Source organism: Magnolia sinica, chromosome 15, assembly GCF_029962835.1.
Source record: "Magnolia sinica isolate HGM2019 chromosome 15, MsV1, whole genome shotgun sequence".
Taxonomy (NCBI): Eukaryota; Viridiplantae; Streptophyta; class Magnoliopsida; order Magnoliales; family Magnoliaceae; genus Magnolia; species Magnolia sinica.
This window is the reverse complement of record NC_080587.1, coordinates 3,472,999-3,496,658: the sequence shown is the minus strand read 5'-3', so window position 1 is coordinate 3,496,658 and position 23,660 is coordinate 3,472,999. Positions and strand designations below refer to the sequence as shown.

At 40.0% G+C, this 23,660-nt stretch overlaps 2 protein-coding genes across 5 annotated transcripts; one reads left to right on the top strand and one right to left on the bottom strand.

The window, feature by feature from the left end:
- The first annotated feature begins 11,178 nt into the window (after positions 1-11,178).
- LOC131228069 (uncharacterized) lies at positions 11,179-23,167 on the top strand. Of its 2 annotated transcripts, XR_009162704.1 has the most exons (3): positions 11,179-12,460; positions 12,556-12,664; positions 22,557-23,167. XR_009162704.1 is itself a non-coding variant. In XM_058223898.1 (2 exons), the coding sequence occupies exons 1-2, from the start codon at positions 17,741-17,743 to the stop codon at positions 22,590-22,592; spliced, it is 1,179 nt and encodes a 392-aa protein (XP_058079881.1). In that variant the 5' UTR covers positions 17,690-17,740; the 3' UTR covers positions 22,593-23,167. The 2 variants fall into 2 exon arrangements, 1 of the variants encoding a protein (XP_058079881.1); XM_058223898.1 differs by lacking the exons at positions 11,179-12,460; positions 12,556-12,664 and adding an exon at positions 17,690-18,883.
- LOC131228074 (uncharacterized) lies at positions 21,243-23,326 on the bottom strand. 3 transcript variants are annotated; one of them, XM_058223906.1, is made up of 2 exons: positions 22,534-23,326; positions 21,243-21,512 (listed from the first exon to the last, which is right to left on the bottom strand). In XM_058223906.1, exon 1 carries the CDS (start codon positions 23,116-23,118, stop codon positions 22,537-22,539), a length of 582 nt encoding a protein of 193 aa, XP_058079889.1. In that variant the 5' UTR covers positions 23,119-23,326; the 3' UTR covers positions 21,243-21,512; positions 22,534-22,536. The 3 variants fall into 3 exon arrangements, with proteins under 3 accessions (XP_058079889.1, XP_058079888.1, XP_058079890.1); XM_058223905.1 differs by having other exon boundaries at positions 21,243-21,517; positions 22,534-23,319; XM_058223907.1 differs by lacking the exon at positions 21,243-21,512 and adding an exon at positions 21,603-21,823.
- Positions 23,327-23,660: the final 334 nt, after the last annotated feature.

The window sequence follows — 23,660 nt, the reverse complement described above, 5'->3', positions numbered from 1 at the left end:
AAAAACTTTTATGAACACATGATCTCCCACACAAAACTCTAAGTCTCTGCATCGATTATCTGCATAGCTCTTCTGGCGACTCTGGGCGGCGCACATACGTTCTCGAATGATATCAATCTTCTTAGAGGTCTCTTGAATAAGTTATGGTCCCAACAATGTCATTTCTCCTACTTCGGTCCAGCAGCTTGGTGATCTATAGGGTCTTCTGTATAAAGCTTCAAATGGTGCCATACCAATGCTGGCTTGGTAGTTATTATTATATGCGAATTCCACCAGCAGCAGATGATCATCCCAATTGCCCTTGAAGTCGAGAATGCAGCAGTGTAACATATCTTCTAAAATTTGGTTTATCCTTTCTGTTTGTCCATCAGTCTGCGGGTGAAATGTTGTGCAACAATCGAGAGCAGTTCTCAAAGCTTCCTGTAGACTTGCCCAAAACCGCGATTTAAACCTAGGATCTCGGTCGGAGACGATGGATACTAGAGTACCATGAAGTCGGACGATCTCTTTAATATAAATTTTACTTAAATCCACTGCAGATGTAGAAATATTTATTGGGATGAAGTGTGAGGATTTGGTCAACCTACACGATCACCCATACAGTGTCATGGTGTCAACCTGTCTTCGAAAATCCAACTATGAAATCCATGGATATATGCTCCCATTTCCACTTGGGGACCAGTAACGGCTGCAAGAGTCCTGGTAGTCTCCGATGGTCTGCCTTCACTTGTTGACATGTCGCACATTTAGATACGTACTCGGCGATTTCCCGCTTCATGTTGTTTCACCAATATTGGCGCTTGACATCATGGTACATTTTAGTCTCCCCTGGATGGATGGTGAATCTTGATCTATGAGCCTCGTCTAAAATCTCTTGCTTCAAATCAGGTTCGTTTGGAACACATATCCTTCTACGAAACCTAATCCCTTCATCAGTGTCAATTCGCCATTCTGCATTCTCTTTCCCTATTCCTTCTGCTCCTTTTTCTTATACCCAAACGTCTTCCTTCTGAGCTTCTAAAATACACCGAATCTAAGAGAAAAGTTTATCATGATCTAATTTCAATTCTAAAGTTTAAAAAACTAAATTTAGCTACTCAACTTAAGAAAATAAAAATAAAAATTACACACCAGGGCAGGCTGTGTTACTAGGTTACTTAGATGCGCCTGAGGTTCTTTAAGCTAGAGTTGCAGATCAAAATCCTTGATGACATTTAGCATCTCCCACTCTTTGATCATTAGGCTGGCCACAAGTCTTCGTGTCTTTCTTCTTAGGGCATCACCTACAACATTTGTTTTTCCTGGGTGATATGAAATATCGAAATGGTAGTCCTTCAAAAATTTCATCTATTTTCTCTGATACATATTCAATTTATTCTGATTAAAGAGATACTTTAAGCTCTTATGGTCTGAATATAAGTTGAATTGTTCCCCATATAGGTAGTGCCTCCAAATTTTCAAAGCAAAAACTACTGTTGGTAACTTTAGATTATGCGTCAGGTAATTTTGCTCATGAGTCTTTAACTGTCGTGATGTGAATGCGATAGCTTTTCTTCCTTGCATAGGAACACATCCTAATCCCTGATATGACGCGTCGGTATAAACGACGAATCTTCCTCCTTCGGTTAGTAATGCCAGAACTGGGGCAGATGTCAACCGCTTCTTCAGTTCGGTAAATGCCTGCTCACAATCTTGATCTCACTTAAAGTTCATATTCTTCTTAGTTAGATTAGTTAGGGGTCTTGATATATTGGAGAATCCTTTTATAAATCTTCGATAGTAACCAGTAAGGCCGAGAAAACTTCGCACTTCTGACACATTCGAGGGCTGCTTCCATTCTAATATTGCTTCAATTTTAGCTGGGTCCACAGATATCCCTTTCTCTAACACCACATGCCTCGAGAATTTTACTTCATGCTTCTAGAAGTCACATTTTGATAACTTGGCATACAATTGATTTTCCTTTAACGTTTGTAGAGCGGTCTTGAGATGTTCCTCATGCTCCTCATGAGTCTTGGAGTATATAAGAATATCATCGATGAATACAATAACGAATCGATCTAAATAAGGTTTAAATACCCGATTCATAAGATCTATAAATATCGCTGGAGCATTTGTCAATCCAAATGGCATTACCAAGAACTCATAGTGCCCGTAACGAGTCCTAAAAGCCGTCTTGTGCACGTCTTCGTCCTTTATTCTCAACTGATGGTAACCTGACCTCAAATCTATTTTAAAAAAGAACCTTGCTCCCTTAAGCTGGTCAAATAAATCATCAATCATAGGAAGAGAATATTTGTTCTTAATTGTTACTTTATTCAACTGACGATAATCGATACATAATCTCATAGTTTCATACTTCTTCCTTATAAATAAGACTGGTGCTCCCCATGGCGACGTGCTGCCTCTAATGAAACCCTAATCTAGCAACTGTTAGATCTGATCCTTTAATTCTTTTAATTCTACCAGAGCCATGCGGTAAGGTGCTCTAGAGATAAGTGCAATTTCGGGCATTAGATCGATACCGAAGTCCACATCTCTCTTTGGAGGTAACCTTGGAATATCCTGAAAAACTTCTGAAAACTCCCTAACCACGGGTATTTGTTCAATCCTTTCTTCTGATTGCTCGATTCCCACAATAGCCGACAAACCAATCGGCGCATTCCTTCTTCGTGTCTCACAGAATTTCAGTGGAGATCGTCCTTCTATGTTCAATGTAATCGTCTTCCTAAAACAATCTATCTTGGCACGATACTGGGACAACCAATCCATTCCTAAGATGACATCATATTCCCTCATAGACATAATTATGAGATTTGTTGGTAGTATTTCATTTTCAATTATGATGGGACATTCTTCACATCTTTGCTATAAATTCATGGACTTACCAAGAAGGGTTGCTACGATAATTTTCTTATCTAATCATACGGGTGATACACCAAGTGAGCATGCGAAAAAATAACCAATAAATGAATGTGTAGCTCATGAATCGAATAATGCTTTGGCAAGAGAGGTGTAAGTCAAGATAATACCTTCTACCACATCATTAATAGCTTCAGCACCATGTTGAGGAGTGATATCTGTAAATTATGCTGAGTCCTCATAAACAGAAGCAGTGGTCTCATACATTTGTGCAACATCATCATGAGGTGGCATTGGATCATCATAACTTCAATTTGGATCCTCATACTCCTGAAGTTGGGCTGGATCATTTGTGAATGAAGATAAATCGTAAACACGTCCTTGAGCTCGAGGTCGGGGCGCCTGACTTTCTAGCCTCAGTTGCTGATATTGGGGAGGCTTAACCTGTTGTTGCGATTGTTGAGGTGGTCTCGGATAAGCTTGAGGGGGTCTAGGTTGCTGGGATCGTAGATGTAAATATGCAGGCCTCTGAGGATAAGGTTGTGATGGTCTCGCAACTGACTGAATCATCTGAGGGGGCGGCAGAGGTTGTTGATACGAAGTAGACGGTGCATAATAAAGATGCGGCCTGTAAAATGATCGTGGTGGTCTTTGATTCCCTGGATATTGATGACGAGGTGGTAGAAGATAATAGGGGGCAGGATGACCCACCTTTCCGCAGTTATGGCAAGTCCCAGTGAATTGTGTTGAAAGTTGCATAGTGGCGTGACTGGGTACTGATGTTGGCATCATCTTTTGCCGCTTAGTTGCTTCATGTTGTGTGAGAGATATATGTGGCGTAGTCTTGGCTCCACTTCTCATGTCTTTCCTCGGCTCGAGGTTCTTCCAATGCTTATCAAAGTCCTTTTCCATTGCGCTGGCGCGTTCCAGTGCTTCTACATACATTTTAATAAGAAATGACACCAGTCGAGTATGGATGGAAGGTTTCAGTCCCTCAACAAACTTCTGCGCTTTACGAAGCTCATCCGGTATGAGAAATGTCGCAAATCGTGCTAACTCTGTAAACTTTGCATCATATTGGCACACCATCATATCTTCTTGTTTTAATTTCATGAATTTTGTAACCTTTTGAGCACACACATAAGCTGGAAAATATTTATTTTCAAACTTTGTGCAAAGTTAGTCCCATGTCCACCTTTCTATTCTCGGGTTTTCCTTGGTCGTAGATTCCCACCAATGATCGGCTTCTCCTTCCAACATATATATTGCTAATTCAGCCCTTTGTTGCTCATTACATCTCATAGCTGAGAAAATTCTCCATCTGCCTTTTCCAACCCTCAGCTTCACTTGGGTCAGGCCCACCTTTAAACGTAGGCAGTCTCTGCCTCTTAAACTTTTCCAACAAGGACCACAGCCCTTCAGGGGCTACAAGTGTCGCTTGAGTCTGCTCCTGAGATTGAGTTATAAGTACTTGTGTTCTCATAAATGAGGTAAATCCTTCCATCGCCTAGAGGATCTTGTCAATAATTGTTCCTTTCCTGGCTGCATCGAGTACTTGAGTTTCCGATGTGGCCCCGAGGTTCATACTCTGATCTGTCATAGCCTAGGATAAATAAAGAAAATTATAAATTTAACTGATTAATTTTAAGATTATAATAAATTATATGGTTTAATGTAGGCATACATGAAGATCTAAGAGAAGTCGAGCTAAGATGTAGTTTAGAACTATGTGCAGAAATCTCTGGTCATAAGAGTGCTATTCTAATTGATATTTCTGATATTTCTACATATTATTTTAACTTGAAAATTTTTACATAGATATTTATATAAGTTTAATATACCCCTGTAAAATTTTATAATATTTCGACGCCTATAAAATTTTTAAAAATTTAGAGAGTATGCGTTGTCCAGATTTGGATGATTTCTGGATAGGTTTTTCTTAACCTCAAATACATACATCAAGGGTTAGTATTTTTAATTTTTACCTTTTTTTTACAAAATTATACTTATCAAGCTTCAATTGAGTTTTTGAATCACCTCAATCGGAGTTTTACTTAAATAGTTATGATTTTTCAAAATCAGACATTTTATATTGATTATTGCTGCCCAACCCAAGAAATAGTTAGAAAAATTCTCAGAAAATTCCTAACGTCCAAATTTGATTTTTTTATGTTAATACACAGCCTAAATAGGATCTAAGTATTATATCACAATAGATTAAAATATTCTATATATGTATTCTAAATTTCTCATCTCCTAGTTAAGGCCATTTAGGAAGACTTAGAGCTAAATCTCTATTTTAGGTCCAATGTTTAAGATCAATCTGGCTCTGATACCAACTTTGTCACGCCCCAAAATTTAGGTACCCAAATAGGGTATCCAGGACCCAAATTCCATATCCGTGACCTATATAAAAAATATAAAAATAAAAAGATAAAGTATGACAATTTCATTTGCATTTCATTTTTTTCCACCATAGCCCAAAACTTTAAAATCCAAACACAAACTAAGATAACTAATTACATAATCTGTTATTACATCGCTGCATCATTATTTAACTTAACTTGAAGTAAAAAAAAAAAATCAAGTTAAACATTACTACATTTAGAGTTTTAAAATAAAATAAAATTTATCCTATGTAGAATGACATGCCACGTGCATCTAACCACATTCTATGCTCCACACTAATAGTAATACCCTACATGTTCAAAATATTCATAACCTGAAACAGTTATAACATAATGAGTTGACAACTCAATAGGATCACATCAATCTTAAGTTGAAAGTCTCACAAATATTACCAAATTTAACCTCGACATATTAATCAAAATAAGGCGAACATTGGATGTAAAATTATAGTTAATAATTTGACATTCATAATATGAAATGAATAAATTGTTTAATGTTCACTCCCCAAGTATAGGGTTGTGATGTAGTAATAAATTCGGTAAGACCGAGGTCGAATTCCAAGGGACTGAAACCTGTACGTAATCTGAAACTCACTAGAACTAGAACTAGATTAAGATGAAATCTAAATCGAATGATTTTGAGGAATAATAGTGAAATACTGATCTAAAACTTAAGAAATTCAGAGGAAGGAAACTAGGGATTCAGAGGATCCACTTGTAGAGATCAGGGAGATCTTATGCCTGCATCAGAAACTCAACTGGACTTAGAATCCATCTTCATCCAGTTGAAGGGTGTAATCATGAAAATTAGACTGAACTTCCGTTGATATAGTTTTTAAAAAGATGGAAGTTATATGAATTAGAATGGATTCCATCACCAAACCATGCCCAGGAAACAAAGTAAACAACAGAATTAAACTAATTACCAACCAAACGACATGATATGAAGGTTAGGAAGGGTATCGACATCCAACCATGTCCAGGAGACGATGGCGAACAACAGAGCTTCCTGACGTCATAATCAAAATAAGAGAAGGAAAATGCTCAAAGTCATCGCAGACTCATTGTAATTTAGTCACAACAGACCATTAAAAACTAAAAAAATATTCCTTTAATTAAACCAAAATCAACATCAATTCAGTCTAAACAAAAGGCATAGCAAAAAGTCTCCCATCACGCTACAGGCTTCACCTCTTAGCCCTAGCTAAGAGGTTTAGCCCGACATGATTAGGCTCAACATAAAAAGAAACAATAAAAATAAATATTGCTCTCTCTCTCCTCTGTGCTCCACGGCATGAATCCTTTTCTCTCTCTTGATGTTCCCTTTTATAGACAAAAGAAAGCTAGGCTGGTGGAATGAAGTGCGTCACAAGAGGCTGGAGTCGGTGGCCTCTTTTACGCAGAAGAATCTGCATGCGAAAGGAAACGCAACTCACTTGCGTTTGGCCCGAATCTTGGGACGATGGAGTAGCTGATTTCGAGATCTGAGCCGTTCAAACTCCTTGGTGACGGAAGGCGACCCCATAGGAAGACTTTGAACGATTCAGATCAACGAACCGATCATGATCTTAATCGTGGAATGGCCTGGAAGTCCCGGTTTTCCCGGACACGGAAAACAAGGCCCGCGCAAGATGGGTTCGCTGTTGAAGTCGGTGGGGCCCACTTCGATTTTGTTTTGAGAAATCCATTCTGTCCACCGGATTCCTCTCGAAATTTCGGTCAGAAATGACTGCTTTTGGATTGCTTTTAATGCGGTCCACTGAATTAGTTATGTTGTAATTGTTTTGAACGTTGCAGGGCAGTCCGTTTGTGGTCGCTGTGGCCGGCACGTGCACGTGCAAGATTACACACAGTCAACATATTTTTGACCTTTTTTTACCCATCTGCATGATGGACGGATCGGATTCATCATATGGGCCATGATGATGGCCCACCGGCTTACGCAAAGAGGCCCCACACAATCCGACCACGTACAGAGTAACGGCAGTTGCCGTTTTTGAAAGGGATATGGGTCTAAGATGGTTTGACCGTCTTGGATTTGCCGTGCATATCTGGTGCACTTGTGCACTGTGCACACTCAACTTAGGTGGGGTCCATGGTGATGATAATGAGAGATCCGATCCGTCCATCCCTTTTTCTCATCTCATTTAAGCTATTGAGACCAACTTTAAAGTATATCCAGATATCAGGTGGGCCCCAGATTGATAATTCATGGGTTGATTGACCGTTGGGCGACTTCCACAGGGTTCCAAGGGCTGAAATTCGACGTGTACGGTTAATTTATGGTCCTAAGACCATATATGAAGTCTCGAGCCGAACTGATGGTGGGAACCCTGTGATCTTGCATTCTGGACGATTTTCGAGCCCGTTTTACATGAGTGGCCCGATTTTCTCGAATCTCTGGCGTGTAAATCCGTCGATCTTGGTCCCTTGGAGTCATTCCCTTACCTTGGTGACATCAGAGCGTTAAATATACACTCTTAACATCCTTTTCAGTCACATGCTCGTAAATTCACCCTGCAGCACAAACACGGTTTAAATAGGCCTTTAAACATTTTCATGGTCGTAAATCCATGTAATAACTAGTGTCTAATATACAATATTTAACCCTCAATATTTAACATATCTTTTCTAAAAATACTAAGATTTGGAGTGGGCAAAACACTCATGTGTTCTGATCCTTTTAGGGGATGACCTATGGCAGAGCACCAGTATTGATCCTTTCAGGGTATAACCTTCGGCAGAGCACCGATATAACCTTTTAGGGACAAAAGCCAAGGGCAGTGCACCCGTGTGTACTGATCCTTTTAGAGAATCACTCAGAGCAGATCACCCGTGCCAATCCTTTTGGGAATGACCCTGGGCAGAGCACCCGTGTCGTGCTGATCATTTTGGGAATGACCCTGGGCAGAGCACCCGTAAAAATCATTGTACAAAAAAAATAATTGTTCACAAAAGATGCATCTAACTTACAAGGAAATATGACAGATATACTGTCTATGTTCACATAATGAATATTCATTATCACCACTAGATAATATTAAATGGAAAAAAAATAATATTTGCATTAGTTTAGTCAAATAAAAAAAATATCTCAATGTCTAGATTATATAAGGTAATTACTTATAAATTTTTCAATAGGGAATGATCACCTACCTGCTATGGAAAAATTGTGTGCTGGAAAGAAAATAATCTGAAGCGATGCTAATTTCTACGTGTACTAACTTGGATTGACCAACTTTGAACTCAACCCGACTTAGGAAGTAGAAGGATCTTTAGGTTAGCCCGTACTCGGCAGATTCGGTCAACTTGGTGGAACGGCTCGATATACACTACCTCCACTTAGGATCTCTCTCTCTAGAATAGTTGCAAGGGATACTGGAAAAACCGACAACGCATCATTGGGGGTTGAGTCAGTGAGTCATGAACTCGATGTTGAACCCTCACGGATACTCTCCCTTTTCCTGATCTCTCTTTTCTTCTCACAATCTTTCTTTTGTGATTTTCTCTATGGTTTTCTATAGGTAGCATGAAAAAATGGGGTATAAAAATAATGCTAGGTGAGTTAGTGGGTTGGGAGTTCATTGGACGGTTTAGAATGGATTAGTGGGTCCCACCATGATGATATCATGCATGGTGGATGGGTTCACATCTGCAACCGTACCGCGGAGAAGTGGAAAAAGAGGGAGTCGTGGAGGAGAGGGGCTGGTTTGTGAGTAACATGCGTCAGCACGTCACTTGCTTTGTTATTATTATTTTTTAATTATTTTTTTAAAGAATGGGCCCCATAAAAATGATGTGATAAATCCACACCGTTCATCAGTTTTGCCCATCAAAGTTAGGGCATGTGCCCAAAAATGAGGGTCATCCACAGTTCAGGTGGGCCACACCAATGGCAACAGTAGAACCCACCGTTAAAAGAAACGGAGTATTACACTTCCATCAGCTAGGGAATTCACTTAAGCCCTCCACCCCTCAAGACTATGGCCCTCACCATGGGACCCACCTTGATGTATGTTTTGTATATCCACATTGTCTATCCGTTTTGTCAGCTAATTCTAGGGCATGGTTCCAAAATTAAAGCAGATACAAATCTCGAGTGGAGCACACCCAACCTGTTGATAAGGTCACACAGACTTTTAAAGCCCCCAAGAAGTTTTTAATGGTGGGAATTCAATCCCTACTGTGTGGTCCACCTAAGATTTGAATTTCCTTCATTTTTGGGACCATGCCCTAAAATGAGTTGAAAAAATTGATGGACGGCATGGATAACAAAAAACATATTGAGATGGGCCCTACGGCCAATGCCGCACCAACCTGGCTTCTTCGGGTCACACCAAATCCGAATCCGGTTTTCTGGACTTGAAATGCCAGCCCAGCCTAGATCAGTCCAAAGTCAGAGTGGGGTTGAATGGGCTATCAGTCTAGAGGTGTACGCGAGTTGAGCTTGGCTTGGCCACTTGTTGACCTCAGCTCAGACTCGGCTCAACTCGGTCCTCGAGCCTGATTGGCCAGCTCAGCTTGGTTCGGTTAGTAGCTCGGGCCAGTTTGAGCCGAGTTCGTCTGTGCAGCATTCTCACAAACACATGAACTGCACTTTTAAAATCTTGTTGTATATAAAACAGTAGCAATGAATTTATAGGTATTTCATCAAACGCCTTGTAAACAACATTAAAATCAAGAAAAAAAATGGTATTTGTTTCATATATACGTACCTTCCTTGCCACTAGGCACACTTCATTGAGTCATTTCATCAAACACTTGGTGAGCAACAATAATATCAAAGTAACCGAGTCACTGAATTGATTCGATCCAAGTTTGATTTGAGTTGGGTTCGATTCGAGTCAAGTCGAGTCGAGCTCGGGCAAGCTTGAACTTGGTTCGAAATTTTTTTGAGCTCAAAAAATCTGCTCGACTCAGCTTGAACTCAGTTTCGAACCGAGTCGAATCAAGCTTTTTTGAGTTGAGTGGAGCAAGTTACCGAGCTAACTCTGCTCCTGTACAGCCCTAGCTATCACAACCCCTGATCTAGCCATGTGTCCACATACTTGCACTTTGTACACGCGTGATTCCTCTTCTAACAAGTGACCCAATTTCTCACTAATCCATACCATTGATTTGTTGTATCCCAATGTATGGACGATGGATGAAAATATCCTCGTAAATGCATTCTTTAACCTTCAATCTGTAGCCTTAACATTGACGATTGAGAAGCACAGAGCTACCGTTGCATTAAGCTGAAAATGCATCCAAATAATTAACGGCTGGGATATTCTAATCAGTATATTGTTCAACATTATATTGACCCTCCCGATTAGAGCCATGGGCCCCAGTTTTCAGAATTGAAATGCGTGTATATTTTTTCAAAGTTAGGGGCCACATGTGAAATACTTTGATACTCTGGCAGTGTGATAGATGATACACATGCAGTTAGGAATCACTGGGGTAGCAGACAATTAATTTAAACTAACCGTTGAGATCATTCAGACTCAACTGGACCCGAACCGAGTGGGTGAATCTTTCTAAGTAGATTTTGTCCAACCGAACTCAAACCGAGTCGAATCCGAGTTACCCAGTAATTCGACTTGACTCGACCCAAGACTAGATCGAGTCGGGTCAGCCCTAACTCAGTTGAAAATGAGTATGGCCCTATCTAAAAATCTAGTGCCTATAAGCAGAGATTAGTATTGTTGTTCAGCTGAATCTGATATTTGAGATTATAACTGAGATACAGTGGTGCTACAGTTGATGCCTCGTGTACAATTTCCAAGTGACCGCGTATGAAGCGTCATACGAAGACAGAGTATCAAATAACAATACTGGTTTTGTATTTCCTTCGACTATTCTATGAGGGACGCGAGAGGTCAGAGAAGCTGATGCACAAGCTGCAACCACAGGTATTATTCATCTCTGCTATTCACTCATTAGGTAAACAAAAAAATCAAAATCAAAATTTGTAAGTTTTCATCTCCGCCCTTCATTTCCCATTCCTTTTTTTTTTTTTTTTTTAAAAATTTCTGAAAAAAGAAAGGAAAAAAGGAAGAAGAGGATGTTCCATTTCCTTCATTACAGAAAGCTCCTCCAAATCAACATTCAAACACTCCAAATCCAATCCCTACAAAATCCATTTCTAAAATCCCATTCCCAAACAAACCCTCCTTCTCCTTTCATACAATACCTCAAAAACTCATGTGGGTTCTCACCAGAAAAGGCTCTAACAGTCTCTAAAATGCTAAAACGCACCCCCAAGAACCCAGATTCTGTCCTCACCTTCTTCAAATCTCATGGGTTCTCAGAAGCTCACATCAAATCCATCATCAACAGAGTCCCGCAACTCCTCTTCGCCATCCCCAAGTCCAGCTTAAGTCCCAAGATCCAATTCTTCATAGAGAAGGGCCTCTCCGAATCCGATGTCGTGGCACTCATAGTTTCAAATCCCCACATCTTGGCCCCCAGCCTTGATAGAAGTATAAAACCCGTGTTTGATTTCATCCGCAGCTATTTGGGCACTGACAGATTTGTGATTGAATTGCTCAAGCGGTCCAAGTTGACATTTAATCTCCGTAACTTAGTGAGCAATGTCGCCGTTTTGAAGAACTATGGCATCCCGAATTGTCACATTTCAATATGTCTTGCGAAACATCCAATGGCGTTGTTGCTAAACCCTGATCGGTTTAATGAGAAGGTGAAGATGGTTACAGAAATGGGGTTCAATCCATCAACATTTATGTTCGTGGAGGCGGTCCGTGTGATGGTAAGTCTAAGCCGTTCGATGTGGGACATGAAATTCGAGGTGTATAGGAGCTTGGGGTGGTCTGATGAGGAGATATTGATTGCCTTCCGGAAGCACCCGAACTGTATTATGATATCGGAGGAGAAGATTAGGAAGGGGATAGATTTCTTTGTCAAGGAGTTAGGTTGGAGTACTTCTTACATTTTGAGCTATCCGGTCCTTCTCTCGCTTAGCATGGAGAAAAGAGTCATGCCCAGGTATAGGTTTCTGCAAGTTTTGGAGTCAAAGGGCCTAATTAGTAATGATGAGAAGAAGTTAGCGTGGAGTTTTAATATGAGCCGGAAGCAGTTCTTGGAGAAGTATGTGATGAAGCACCAGGCAAAGGTTCCAGAGATATTGAAGGTTTATGAGGCCATGATCGAATCAAAGGGACTGAGTATCAAGGATGGAAAAGAGTGTGAGGTTCAACACTTGTAACGTTTTGTTTGTGAAATTGCATTTTTTTCACTATATAAGATTTTTTCTCGCTTGCATTTTGCTTGTTTGGAACAGAAATTTCAACCTTTTATTGAGGTTGTGTTTGGTTCCGGAGATATTGAAGGTTTATGAGGTCATGATCGAATCAAAGGCACTGAGTATCAAGGATGGAGAAAAGTGTGAGGTTTGACACTTGTAATGTTTTGTTTGTGAAATTGCATTATTTTCACTATTAAACATTTCCGCTCGCTTGCATTTTGCTTGTTTGGAACAGAAATTTCAACCTTTTATTGAGGTTGTGTTTTGTTGCACCAAATTTAATTGATTTATCATGAAAAATCTTGATATTTGGTGCAACCGAAGGCACCCTTTTGTTTATGTTAGGGTTTTGATAACCTTCACAATTGGGTTTACTATGTAAAGAAGGCATTCTTTGTTGCGGATCGTCCATTAGAACAGCCACCTCTTGGAGGGACCACTACCTAGAACCCGGGGTCATGGGCTGATCCATTGATTGGACGGTCAAGAACTGTAATTTTTCCCAAAATTGTGTTGACAGTCTGAATAACTGCAATGTTTTGCACAACTCAGATTAAGGTTACTACTGTAGGTGGTATGGGAATTGGAAGATGGTAAACTAATTCCTCCAGCATGGTATATTAGGGGTAGAATCATGTGGGTTGTTTCAGTACATGCTACTAAATTTACATAAAGTGGTTATATGAAATGATCTGTGTTATTATCGTAAATCTTGTATGTCCTAGTATTATAGTATATAACTAAAATCCAGAAATAAATATTTATATTCAAATTATAAATATAAAAACAATTTAAAGAACAATAGGAAAATAAATAATAATTTTGGGTCAGTAAAAATGGTGGTATGGATCTTAACTGACCCATAATACAGCTTGGACAATTCAGAATGGAAAATGTGGGAGGTTGGCGATTTAGGTGACATTGGTTCAGATCATCTAATGTATCCGGTTTTGGGGCAGTGGCCTATCTGATGGGTTATCTGATGGGTGCTGTTCTAATAGATAGTCTGGATCAATGAGCCCATTGCCAATGAGTTTTAGTGAAGATTTATACACCTTCCACATGGTGAAGGTTGATAAATTCCATTTATCCTCTTCTTACATTTATTTGTGGGCTGCAAGTTTAAGGTTTTTTCTCAAGGATTTTGCCAACATTACTTTGCTATTTGTCGCTCGCATCTTGCAACTGTTATTCCGGTACACCCCACATTGGTTTCTAGAGTCAATTGCCATGGCATTAGTATCACTCGATGTAGACAGATGCCACTTTGATAACTTAGGCTGCTTTTGGATGCACTTTCCAATTGAATGACAAGTAGTTCATAAACTAGAAATCAGCAAATTGTAGTTAGCTTCCTAAGAATTCATGTTATTGGTTAGACTCAAATTGCTGTCATGTTCTATTATTTCCTCATGCTTGAACTTGGATGTTCCCAATTCAAATTCTGTTGTGCACCCAAACGCGCCGTTGGATATGAGATGGGAATTAGATAACTGATTCAGTTGCAGTGTTCCACCATCTGTTCCTATTGTTTTGTGGAAATTCTTGCCAGAGAACTGAATAGTGCAAAATAAATGAAAATGCTTTGAGATTGATAGAGTTTCATATAATTCCTCTATTCATAAGTCAGTACATTGCTGCATGTGGTGGAGCACCCGAGTTTTGTATTGGGATGATTCTTGGCATGTATGGTGAACTTGGAGAGTCTCACTTTCACCAAATTCACGGCTTGGATTCCACATAAACATCATGGTAGGCCCCACACAGCTCTAGCAATTGAATGCGTGATAGTTTTCTATATATGTTTCTTATCATCATTTTGTTTTGTATTAGTTGATGTGTTGCATCATGAATTGCATGAGACTTGTGCCATTGTATATGGCCAACAATCAAGTGGACAGGATCTTCTGGGGCAACTCTTATTTTTTGCATGGTCCATACTGGGTGGGATGCACCTCTAAGCATGGCCAAACTATTAGCCAAGTTCAAACACCCACTGAAAAGGGGCAATGCATGAACAGATAATTGATTGTTTCGGCGTTCCGAAGACAAAATGCATGTGCTAGGAAGAATGAGGCCTCTCTTGTGCAAGTTGTTGGTTGTGACGACTCACCCCCACAAATGAGCCAAGAGAAAGCGGTTATTTTTGGTGGAACTCCATAGAATAGACTTCACTTGTAGGGGTATAGTTTTATAATGTTGTCGATTGGATTGAACGAGAGAATTGTAGGAGGAGCGCACCAAGAAAGTCCCTGAAGCTGATGGTCTTCACATAGGCCTATCACCCTCATCAACTGATGTCGAAATGACCTACAATTCGAGTTAAAAGAGCATTTAGGCTACCAACCTTGCCTTGACATAGGCCTATCACCCTCATCAACTGAGGTTGAAATGACCTACAATCGAGTCAAAAGAGCATTTAGGCTACCAACCTCGCTACCCCCTCAATATTCTCCTAAAAGAGGATACCAAGATCTAGCTCCATCACTAGAGTACAAGCAAGATGGAACTGAGATATCAATATTAATACTAATTGTTGCAAGATCTAGGAAGTCATCAAGAAGAGTATTATTCCCATCCCAAGAATCAAACCAAAATCTAACATTTTAACCATTGCCTAAAGAGAAACTAGATCTTTGGAAGACAGAGGAGGTTGATTTAGTAATACCTTTTCAAATATAGGACAAATGAGTGTAAAGAGGAACTTTTGGTCCACCATCTTATATGGGAAATGCCATGTTTAGCTGAAATCAGGGATTTCCACAAACCCTTTTCCTCATTGGCAAAATGCTACACTCATTTCTCAAGAAGAGCAAAATTTACCATATCTATGCTCTTTTATACTCACTCCCTCGGGAGTTGGGGAGCAAACCTCCTTCCAATTTAATAACGGGAATTTTCTCAAGGAAGGGGGCCGCAGCGAATCAAGCTGTTGCCATAGCGTGCTAGCATGCGCGTGGGAGCCAGCTGAAAAATGTAAGCACCAACATGCGTTTGCATGTGGGCGCTTTTCAGTGATGCTTCAAAACTATAGAGCATGCTAGCATGCAACGGCTTCAAAGCCCCCATAGAAACTGTCCATCGGAGACTGTCTTTTAGCCCGTGAGTCCACAAGGTTAGAATTCTAACTCTTCTAGAGTGGCATCTCACTAATGCACTCGGCTACAAGAATTCCCCTATGAATTTATTTGGATGATAGATTTTCAAACATTGAAATAGGGACATAAAGTAGACGTGTAAGTTTGATATTGTTGCTTTGATGATAGTCAATTTTCCTCGTAAGGACAGGAATTTTCTTCTCTAGGAGGATAGTCTTTCGCCCAAACCTTTCTAAAGTTCTGTCCCAAAAATAAGGCCAAGGCTTAACTAAGCATAAAGGCAACCCAAGATAAATAGGCGGCTTACCTGACTCATTTTTCGTCTCACATTTTAACATAAGCCGGCTAAATGGACAGATTGGGTGAATTTCTCACAAACATCATGGTGGGCCCCACCTAGCTTCCGACCACAGGAACTTCCTACTGTTTAGATCGCAAGCAATCTGCATCCCTTAAGCCCTTCACCTCATCCATCTACTTCTCAGTATAATTTTAGGGCATGAGCCAAATATATATATATATATATATATATATATATATATATATATATATATATATAGAGAGAGAGAGAGAGAGAGAGAGAGAGAGAGAGAGAGAGAGAGAGAGAGAGTCATGCTCCCCTGCGCACCTACGCACGTGCGCACCTTTGCACACGTGTCATGGGTGTCTTATCTGAACGGTCCATGTGATTCGGAATCCTATGAAAACCCCTGTGACAAATTTTGACCCTGATCTAAAATTCTGGTGGGCCATAGCAAAGAGAAATGCAAATCAAGGGAGGAAACTGTTTTCATTTTTCATGGCCCATCAAAGTTTTAGGTCAAAATAAAACTTGGTCCTGGGGGGTTTCACGAGGTGCTGCTTCACATGAATGGTTCAGATTTTGGATCCACATCACGTATGATGGGTTCTCAAAAAAGTTCGTATGTAGTACGTACGAACTGGTTCGCAGGTGAGCGTTTCCGTGTGTGTGTGTGTGTGTATATATATATATATATATATATATATATATATATATATATATATATATATATATATATAGCAGATCCAAATCTCAAGTGGACCAATAAAAGCTTCATCAAGTGAACATGTTATGCTAGACCTGGCCTGGCTCCCTGGGCCCAGTCCGTCCAAACTCGGAGATGTGCAGGACGGGCCCACCTGGATGTACGGCCAATCTTAACCCCTAGATCTAGCCACGTGTCCACCTACTTGCATATTGTACACGTGTTTCCAGTTGTGACATGTGAGCCAATTTCTCACTAATCCAAACCATTGGTCTGTTATATCACACGGTGGATAGGCCACGGACGAAAATATCCTTGAAAATACAATCTTAAACTTTCAATATGTAAATTTAAGATAGACGATTAAGCAGAAGCAAAAAACTACCGTTGCATTCAGCTGAAAAAGCATCCCAATAAATAACAGCTGTGATATTCTAATCTGTATCTTATTCTCCATCAGATGTATTATTCAACATTCTAATGGCCCAGATTAACCATGGGCCCCACTTGTCAGAATTGAAACGCGTGTACATTTTTCAAAGTTACTTTCCAAGTGTGTTTGTTTTGTGAGAAATACTTTGATACTCTGGCATCGTGACGGATGATACACATTCAGTTAGAAGTCACTGGAAAATTGCATACGTGGCAAAGAAGTAATTCAAACTAACCGTTCGGATTAGTCTTGCTCGGTTGTCTAAATGCTTGATTGCTAAACATTCATCGGACGGTTGAAAATGAAGTATGGCCTTTTAAAAAAATCTAGTGCCCACGAATCAGAGATTAGTATTGTTCAGCTGAATCTGGTTTTCGAAATTGTAACTGAGATACATGGGTCCTACAGTCGATGCCACGTGTACATTTTCCAAGTGACAGCGTATGAAGCGTCGTACGCAGACAGAGTATCAAATAAGTCGACTGGTTCGTATTTCCTTCTACCAGAGCTCTACCAAAGCTCTAAGAGGGCAAAGAAGCTGCTGTAGCTATTGTAGAAGCTGCAACCACAGGTATTCTTCATCTCTGCCGTTCACTCATTAGGAATCAAAACTTTGTTACTTTTCATCTCTATTATTATTATTATTTAATTTCTTCGAAAAAAAGGGATAACGGAAGAAGAAGATGTTCCATTTCCTTCATTACAGAAAGCTCCTCCAAATCAACATCCAAACACTCCAAATCCAATCCCTACAAAACCCATTTCTAAAAACCCATTCCCAAACAAACCCACCTTCTTCTTTCCTACAATACCTCAAGAACTCATGTGGGCTCTCCTCAAAAAAGGCTCTAACAGTCTCCAAAGTGCTAAAATATACCCCCAAGAACCCAGATTCTGTCCTCACCTTCTTCAAATCTCATGGATTCTCAGAATCTCACATCAAATCCATCATCAACAGAATCCCGCAACTCCTATTTGCCATCCCTGAGTCCAGCTTAAGTCCCAAGATCCAATTCTTCATAGAGAAGGGCCTCTCCGAATCCGACATCGTGGGCCTCATCGTTTCGAATCCCTACATCTTGATCTGTAGCCTCGAAAGACGAATAAAACCGGGGTTTGATTTCATCCTCAGTTTGTTGGGCACGGACAGATTCGTGATTGAATTGCTCAAGCGGTCCATGTTTAGATTGCATCTCCACAAATTGGTGACCAATGTGACCGTTTTGAAGAACTATGGCGTCCCGAGTAGTCACATTTCGAAATGTCTTGCGAATCAACCGATGGCGTTGATGCTAAACCCTGATCGGTTTAATGAGAATGTGAAGATGGTTAAAGAAATGGGGTTCAATCCGTCTACATTTATGTTTGTGGCGGCGGTCCGTATGACGGTAAGTCTAAGCCGTTCAACGTGGGACATGAAATTCAAGGTCTATAGGAGCTTGGGGTGGTCAGATGAAGAGATATTGTCTGCCTTCCGGAAGCACCCAGGCTTCATTACAATATCGGAGGAGAAGATTAGGAGGGGAATGGATTTATTTGTCAAGGAGTTAGGTTGGAGTACTTCTTACATTTCTACCCGCTCGGTCCTTCTCTCGCTAAGCTTGGAGAAGCGAGTCATGCCCAGGTATAGGTTTCTGCAGGTTTTGATGTCAAAGGGCCTGATTAGTAAGGATAAGATGTTAGCAAGTAGTTTTATTATGAGTGAGAAGCTGTTCTTGGAGAAGTATGTGACGAAGTACCAGGAAAAGCTTCCGGAGATATTGAAGGTTTATGAGCTCATGATCGAATCAAAGGGACTGAACATCAAGGATGGAGAAGAGTGCGAGGTTCGGCACTTGTAGCATTTTGTTTGTGAAACCGCTTTATTTATGCTTATTTAAGATTTTCACTCTATTGCATTTTGCTTGTTTTGGAATGGCATTTAAACCTTTTATTTCGGGTGTGTTTGGTTGCACCAAATTCCATGAAATATCATGAAATTTTGCACCAAATTTGACTGATTTATCATGAAATATCTTGATATTTGGTGCAACCAAAGGCACCCTTTTGTTTCTGTTAGCATTTTGTTAACCTTCATCATTGGCTTTACTTTGTAAAGAAGGTGTTCTTTGATGTTGATCATCCATTAGAACGACCACCCCTTAGAGAGTCCACTACTTAGAAATCGGATCATGGGATCAATGTTTGAAATATCGATATCGCATTATGTATTGCATCCTTGGGATATAGATACGTATCAGTTATCGCACAGGATATATCGTGTATCGGGTAATCTATTGCACTTTTTGGGAAACATGAGAAAAAATTGGGAAAATGATTGAATTTTTTAATGAAACTTCAGCAAGTGTTTAAAAAGACCTTAATTCACACTTTTAAATCATAACATCTCAAAAAAGAAGTGCACATAATGGATTTCCTTTGTATAGGGTCCTAAGTTATTCGGCGTCTAACTAAACCAATGCAACGATATTCAAATTGGATGCATAACATTTAGAGTATATGTGATGATCATTTCATTAAACACTCCTAAATACTTCGAAATTAGTCTCAATTGACAACTGGTTGAAGGGAATTTTGAAAAAAATAAATAATAATATTTTATTAATTTTCAATTAAAAAATGATTTTTATTTTTTGAAAATTGACAAGGACTTGACAAATCCGTAGATCAACGCTCATACATGCTTGATTTCATGTTTGGAGTGCAGTATTGCAAGTAATTTGGGAGAAATTGGGGAGATTTTGAAAATTTCCCCCTTTTTTTTTTCCAAATCAGATCACCTACACTTAAATTTTGAAATCAGAGTATACGTGATGATCATTTCATTAAATATTCCTAAACACTTCGAAATTAGTCTCAATTGATAGTTGGTTGAAGTAAAATTTTGAAAAAAAAAAAAAAAACACAGAGAACATGAAGAACCAATGGATATTGAAATCAAAGCTCAAACTCCATGATTTTTCATGCAAAACATGAAAAACCAACGGATTTGTAACCATTTGACACTGATTTAACATAATTTGAACAAAATAAAGGGATCAAAAATTTAAAATGCTCACCGGATTGAACATGTGGTATATATTGACACTACCTGTGCATTTCGTATCGCAAAGGTGCGATATACAATATATATCATGGGATATATCGGCCAATATTGTTGATATTTAAAACTTTACATGGGATGATCCATTGATTGGGTGGTCAAAAACTGTAATTTTGCATAAAATTGACTTGACTATCCGAATAACTTCAATGTTTTGCACAATTCAGATCAAGGTTACCTCGATCGCAGGTTACCCTGGTATGTGGGTCATTCCAGTACATGCTACTAAGTATACATAATCTGGTTATATGAAATGATGGATGTTATTATCATAAATCTTGCATGCGTCTTATATTTTATATAACTCAAATCAAAGAATAAATATCGATATTCAAAATATAAATTTAAAATACAACTTGAAGAACCATAAGAAAATAAACCATAATTTTGGTGATATGGATCAGAACTGACCCATAATCTGGGTTGCACGATTCAGAATGGAAAATGTAGGGGGTTGGTGATTTAGGTGAGAAATTGGTTCAGAGCATCTAGTGTATCCAGTTCAGGGAAATTGGCTTATCTAAAGGGTGCCGTTCTAATAGATATTCTGGATCAACGAGCAGAATGCCAGTGAGTTTTCCTGAAGGTTTATACATTTCTTCCACATGGTGAAGGATAATAAATCCCATTCATGCTCCTCTTCTTATTTTTATTTGTGGGGGTGCAAGTTAATATTTTTAAAAGGATTTTTCCAACAGTACTTTGCGACTTGTTTCTTGCATCTTGTGCCTCAACACATGGTAATATAGACCGTCCCCCGGGTAGGTCCCACTGTGGATTCTAGAATCGATTGCTATGGCATTAGTATCACTCTATCTAGATGGATGCCGCTTTGATAATTCAGGCTGCTTTTGAATGCACTTTCCAATTGAATTGCAACATAGTTCATAAACTGGAAAACACCAAATTGTAGTTACCTTTCTAAGAATTTGTATTGTTGGGTTAGATTCAAATTGCAATTACAATAAATGGAAACTGCAACAGCTCATTATAGTTCTAGTATTTCCTCTTGCTTGATATTGAGTGGGTTTTCGTGTTTTTAATCTATGTTCTGAGGTATGTTTAAACAGGGCTGGAACAAATCCAAGAAGAATTAATGAGAACTTGATGAGTTATAATTGGTGCAAATTTACAACAATGGCCCACCCAATGGTGGGTCTCAGAAGAGCAAATGAGTCAAAAGAAAAACAACCACTATCCATCAAACGGCATTTTGCAGGCCACTTATCCAACAACTGTGATGACCTGATCCGATCAGATTCCTTTCAAAGCATGGTTGGTGCCTGCTAAAACTCCATCGGCATCATCCTCATCATAGCCTTGTCCCAACTGTTTGGGCCCGCTTTACAAATCTTATCTAGCCATTATATTTACAACTTGTTAGAATATTCAGAAAAGGGCAGCAAATCTATCTTGAGATATTACCTAGAAGAAGTCGAGACTAAAACCTGCAAATATGGTATTTTTCATTTCAAATTTCTTCATTTTCTCAACTACTTACTCTTCCTTTTTACAAGACCTTGTCATTTCAAATCCCTACATCTTGACCGCCGGCCTCGGAAGACATAAAACCATCATTCGATTCTGTCCGCAGCCTTTCGGGCACCAACGGACTCTTAGTTTGATGACAAAGGTGTTTTCTTGTATGAGAAAACTTGTGTGCCTGTCGGGATGATCCACCAAAGGTCTGAATGAGAATGGGATGATATCATTCCTTTCTCAGTTCACCATGCATTCTATGGACAGCAACATTTGTGCAATGTGCAGATGGCCCGGTCTACATTCGATCTTGTTCACTTTCTAGGTAAATCCAAACCATAGGCCAAAACCCCAAAAATCATGACTTGACCCGATGTCCATTCGGCCAGGTTGACTCAGAGACTTGGCTGAATCTTTGCTTGAGTTGACTCGGTATTTAAATGAATAGATACATCTTGTAGATCAGTCTGTTGATCAAAGATCTTTGATTCCTTGGCTATTCCTTTAAACTTTTATTTAAGAAAGAATGGTCGATTACGTGCAAGTGACTCAACTCTCACTCACCACCAGTCGATTTGGGTCGATGAGTCTTGTCGATTTGGGATTGGGTCACACTGACGGCCATGTATCTTGGTGATTCAGTTTCCTAATCTTATCAAGCCGAGTTGACTATGCCGAGTCACTGAGTGTTAGAACAATGATCCAAACAGGCCTCAACAGCTCAACGTGTGAGAACCAATCCATCCATGAGATGGGTCTCACCAGGCAGTCCTGGCCTAAAGATCAGGCCAGTCAGATAATTAGGTGGGCCACACTGGATGAAGGAACTTTTGATGGCTAAAAGAACAGTTGGCTTAATGTACATGTTATGAATCTGATTTTTGATCTACTCACCATTTAAATTCTTGCAATTTCAGCAGACATCTTCAAAGCTTGCAGAAGGCTTCTCATGATTCTTGGCTCGCCGGGAGGTGGTTGGTCTTTCAAGGGTCCGTTCCTCACTGCCTGAAAGAATGGTCCAGATTCTTTGGTTTCAGCAAAGACCAAACAGTCAATGTACACACATACCTCAGTCATCCCATCTTCCACCTTGATGAATCCCAGTCTCACTCCACCTTTGATTTTATCGACCTTCAACGGCACAGGAAGCGGCAGATTCGCTCCCTGACATAGGCTGTTGGCCCACTGGAAGAGCAATGTCTCGAATCTCCCCACGTCAGTGTCCGGTGGGAGCTTCATGGTGCCTAGAGAAACGCCTTCGCTGTCGTCTTCGGGCCCCACAATGTTGTCATTTCTCACCGACGAGGCCTTTGGTGGTGCAGTCGCCGGAATTCGACGGTTGGATAATGTGCACAGGTTAGAGAATGGGCCCTTGTGGGTGTTGCAGACTGAGGTGAAGTTGAGGTGGGGTGAAGGGAGGGAGACTGGCACGTGCAAGGTGGCACGTGTGAAGTGGAGGAGTTGCCTTGCAGCAGCCATGGCTTGTGAGAAAACAAAAGTGGAAAACTGAGGTATTTTGTTTATGTGATCTTGGTTGGATAAGCTTTTGGATGAGGTTTGCTACATCACGACTGTGTGGCCCACTTTCCTTTTCCTGCCCCACCGTTTGACCGGATGATCCAGACCGTCCATCTAAAAGTTCCCATTGTAGATGTTCCATATGGGGTAAAAATCACTTGTTAGAGATCTCATCATCCCCACAAACTGGCTTTGAGAAGATAGTTGCAGGAAATATAGTTTTCCAACTCACCTTTGCATGTATGGTGACGATCTTGGGTTGATGAGATTCCTTTCATATTGACTATATGCCATAGGAGCTTCGAGATGAACGGTTCAGATCATCACATGGTGAGGCAGAAGGGGGCGAGAAGATTCGGTGGGTCTTTGGTCCCATTAAAATTAGTCACGGCCCACGGATCCATAATTGAAACCGTCCATCATGTGGGTCTCATCATGGGTCGTCAGCACTGTTTTAAGACCCACTCATCTGATGATCTTAACCGTCTGATCGGTGGCCTGCA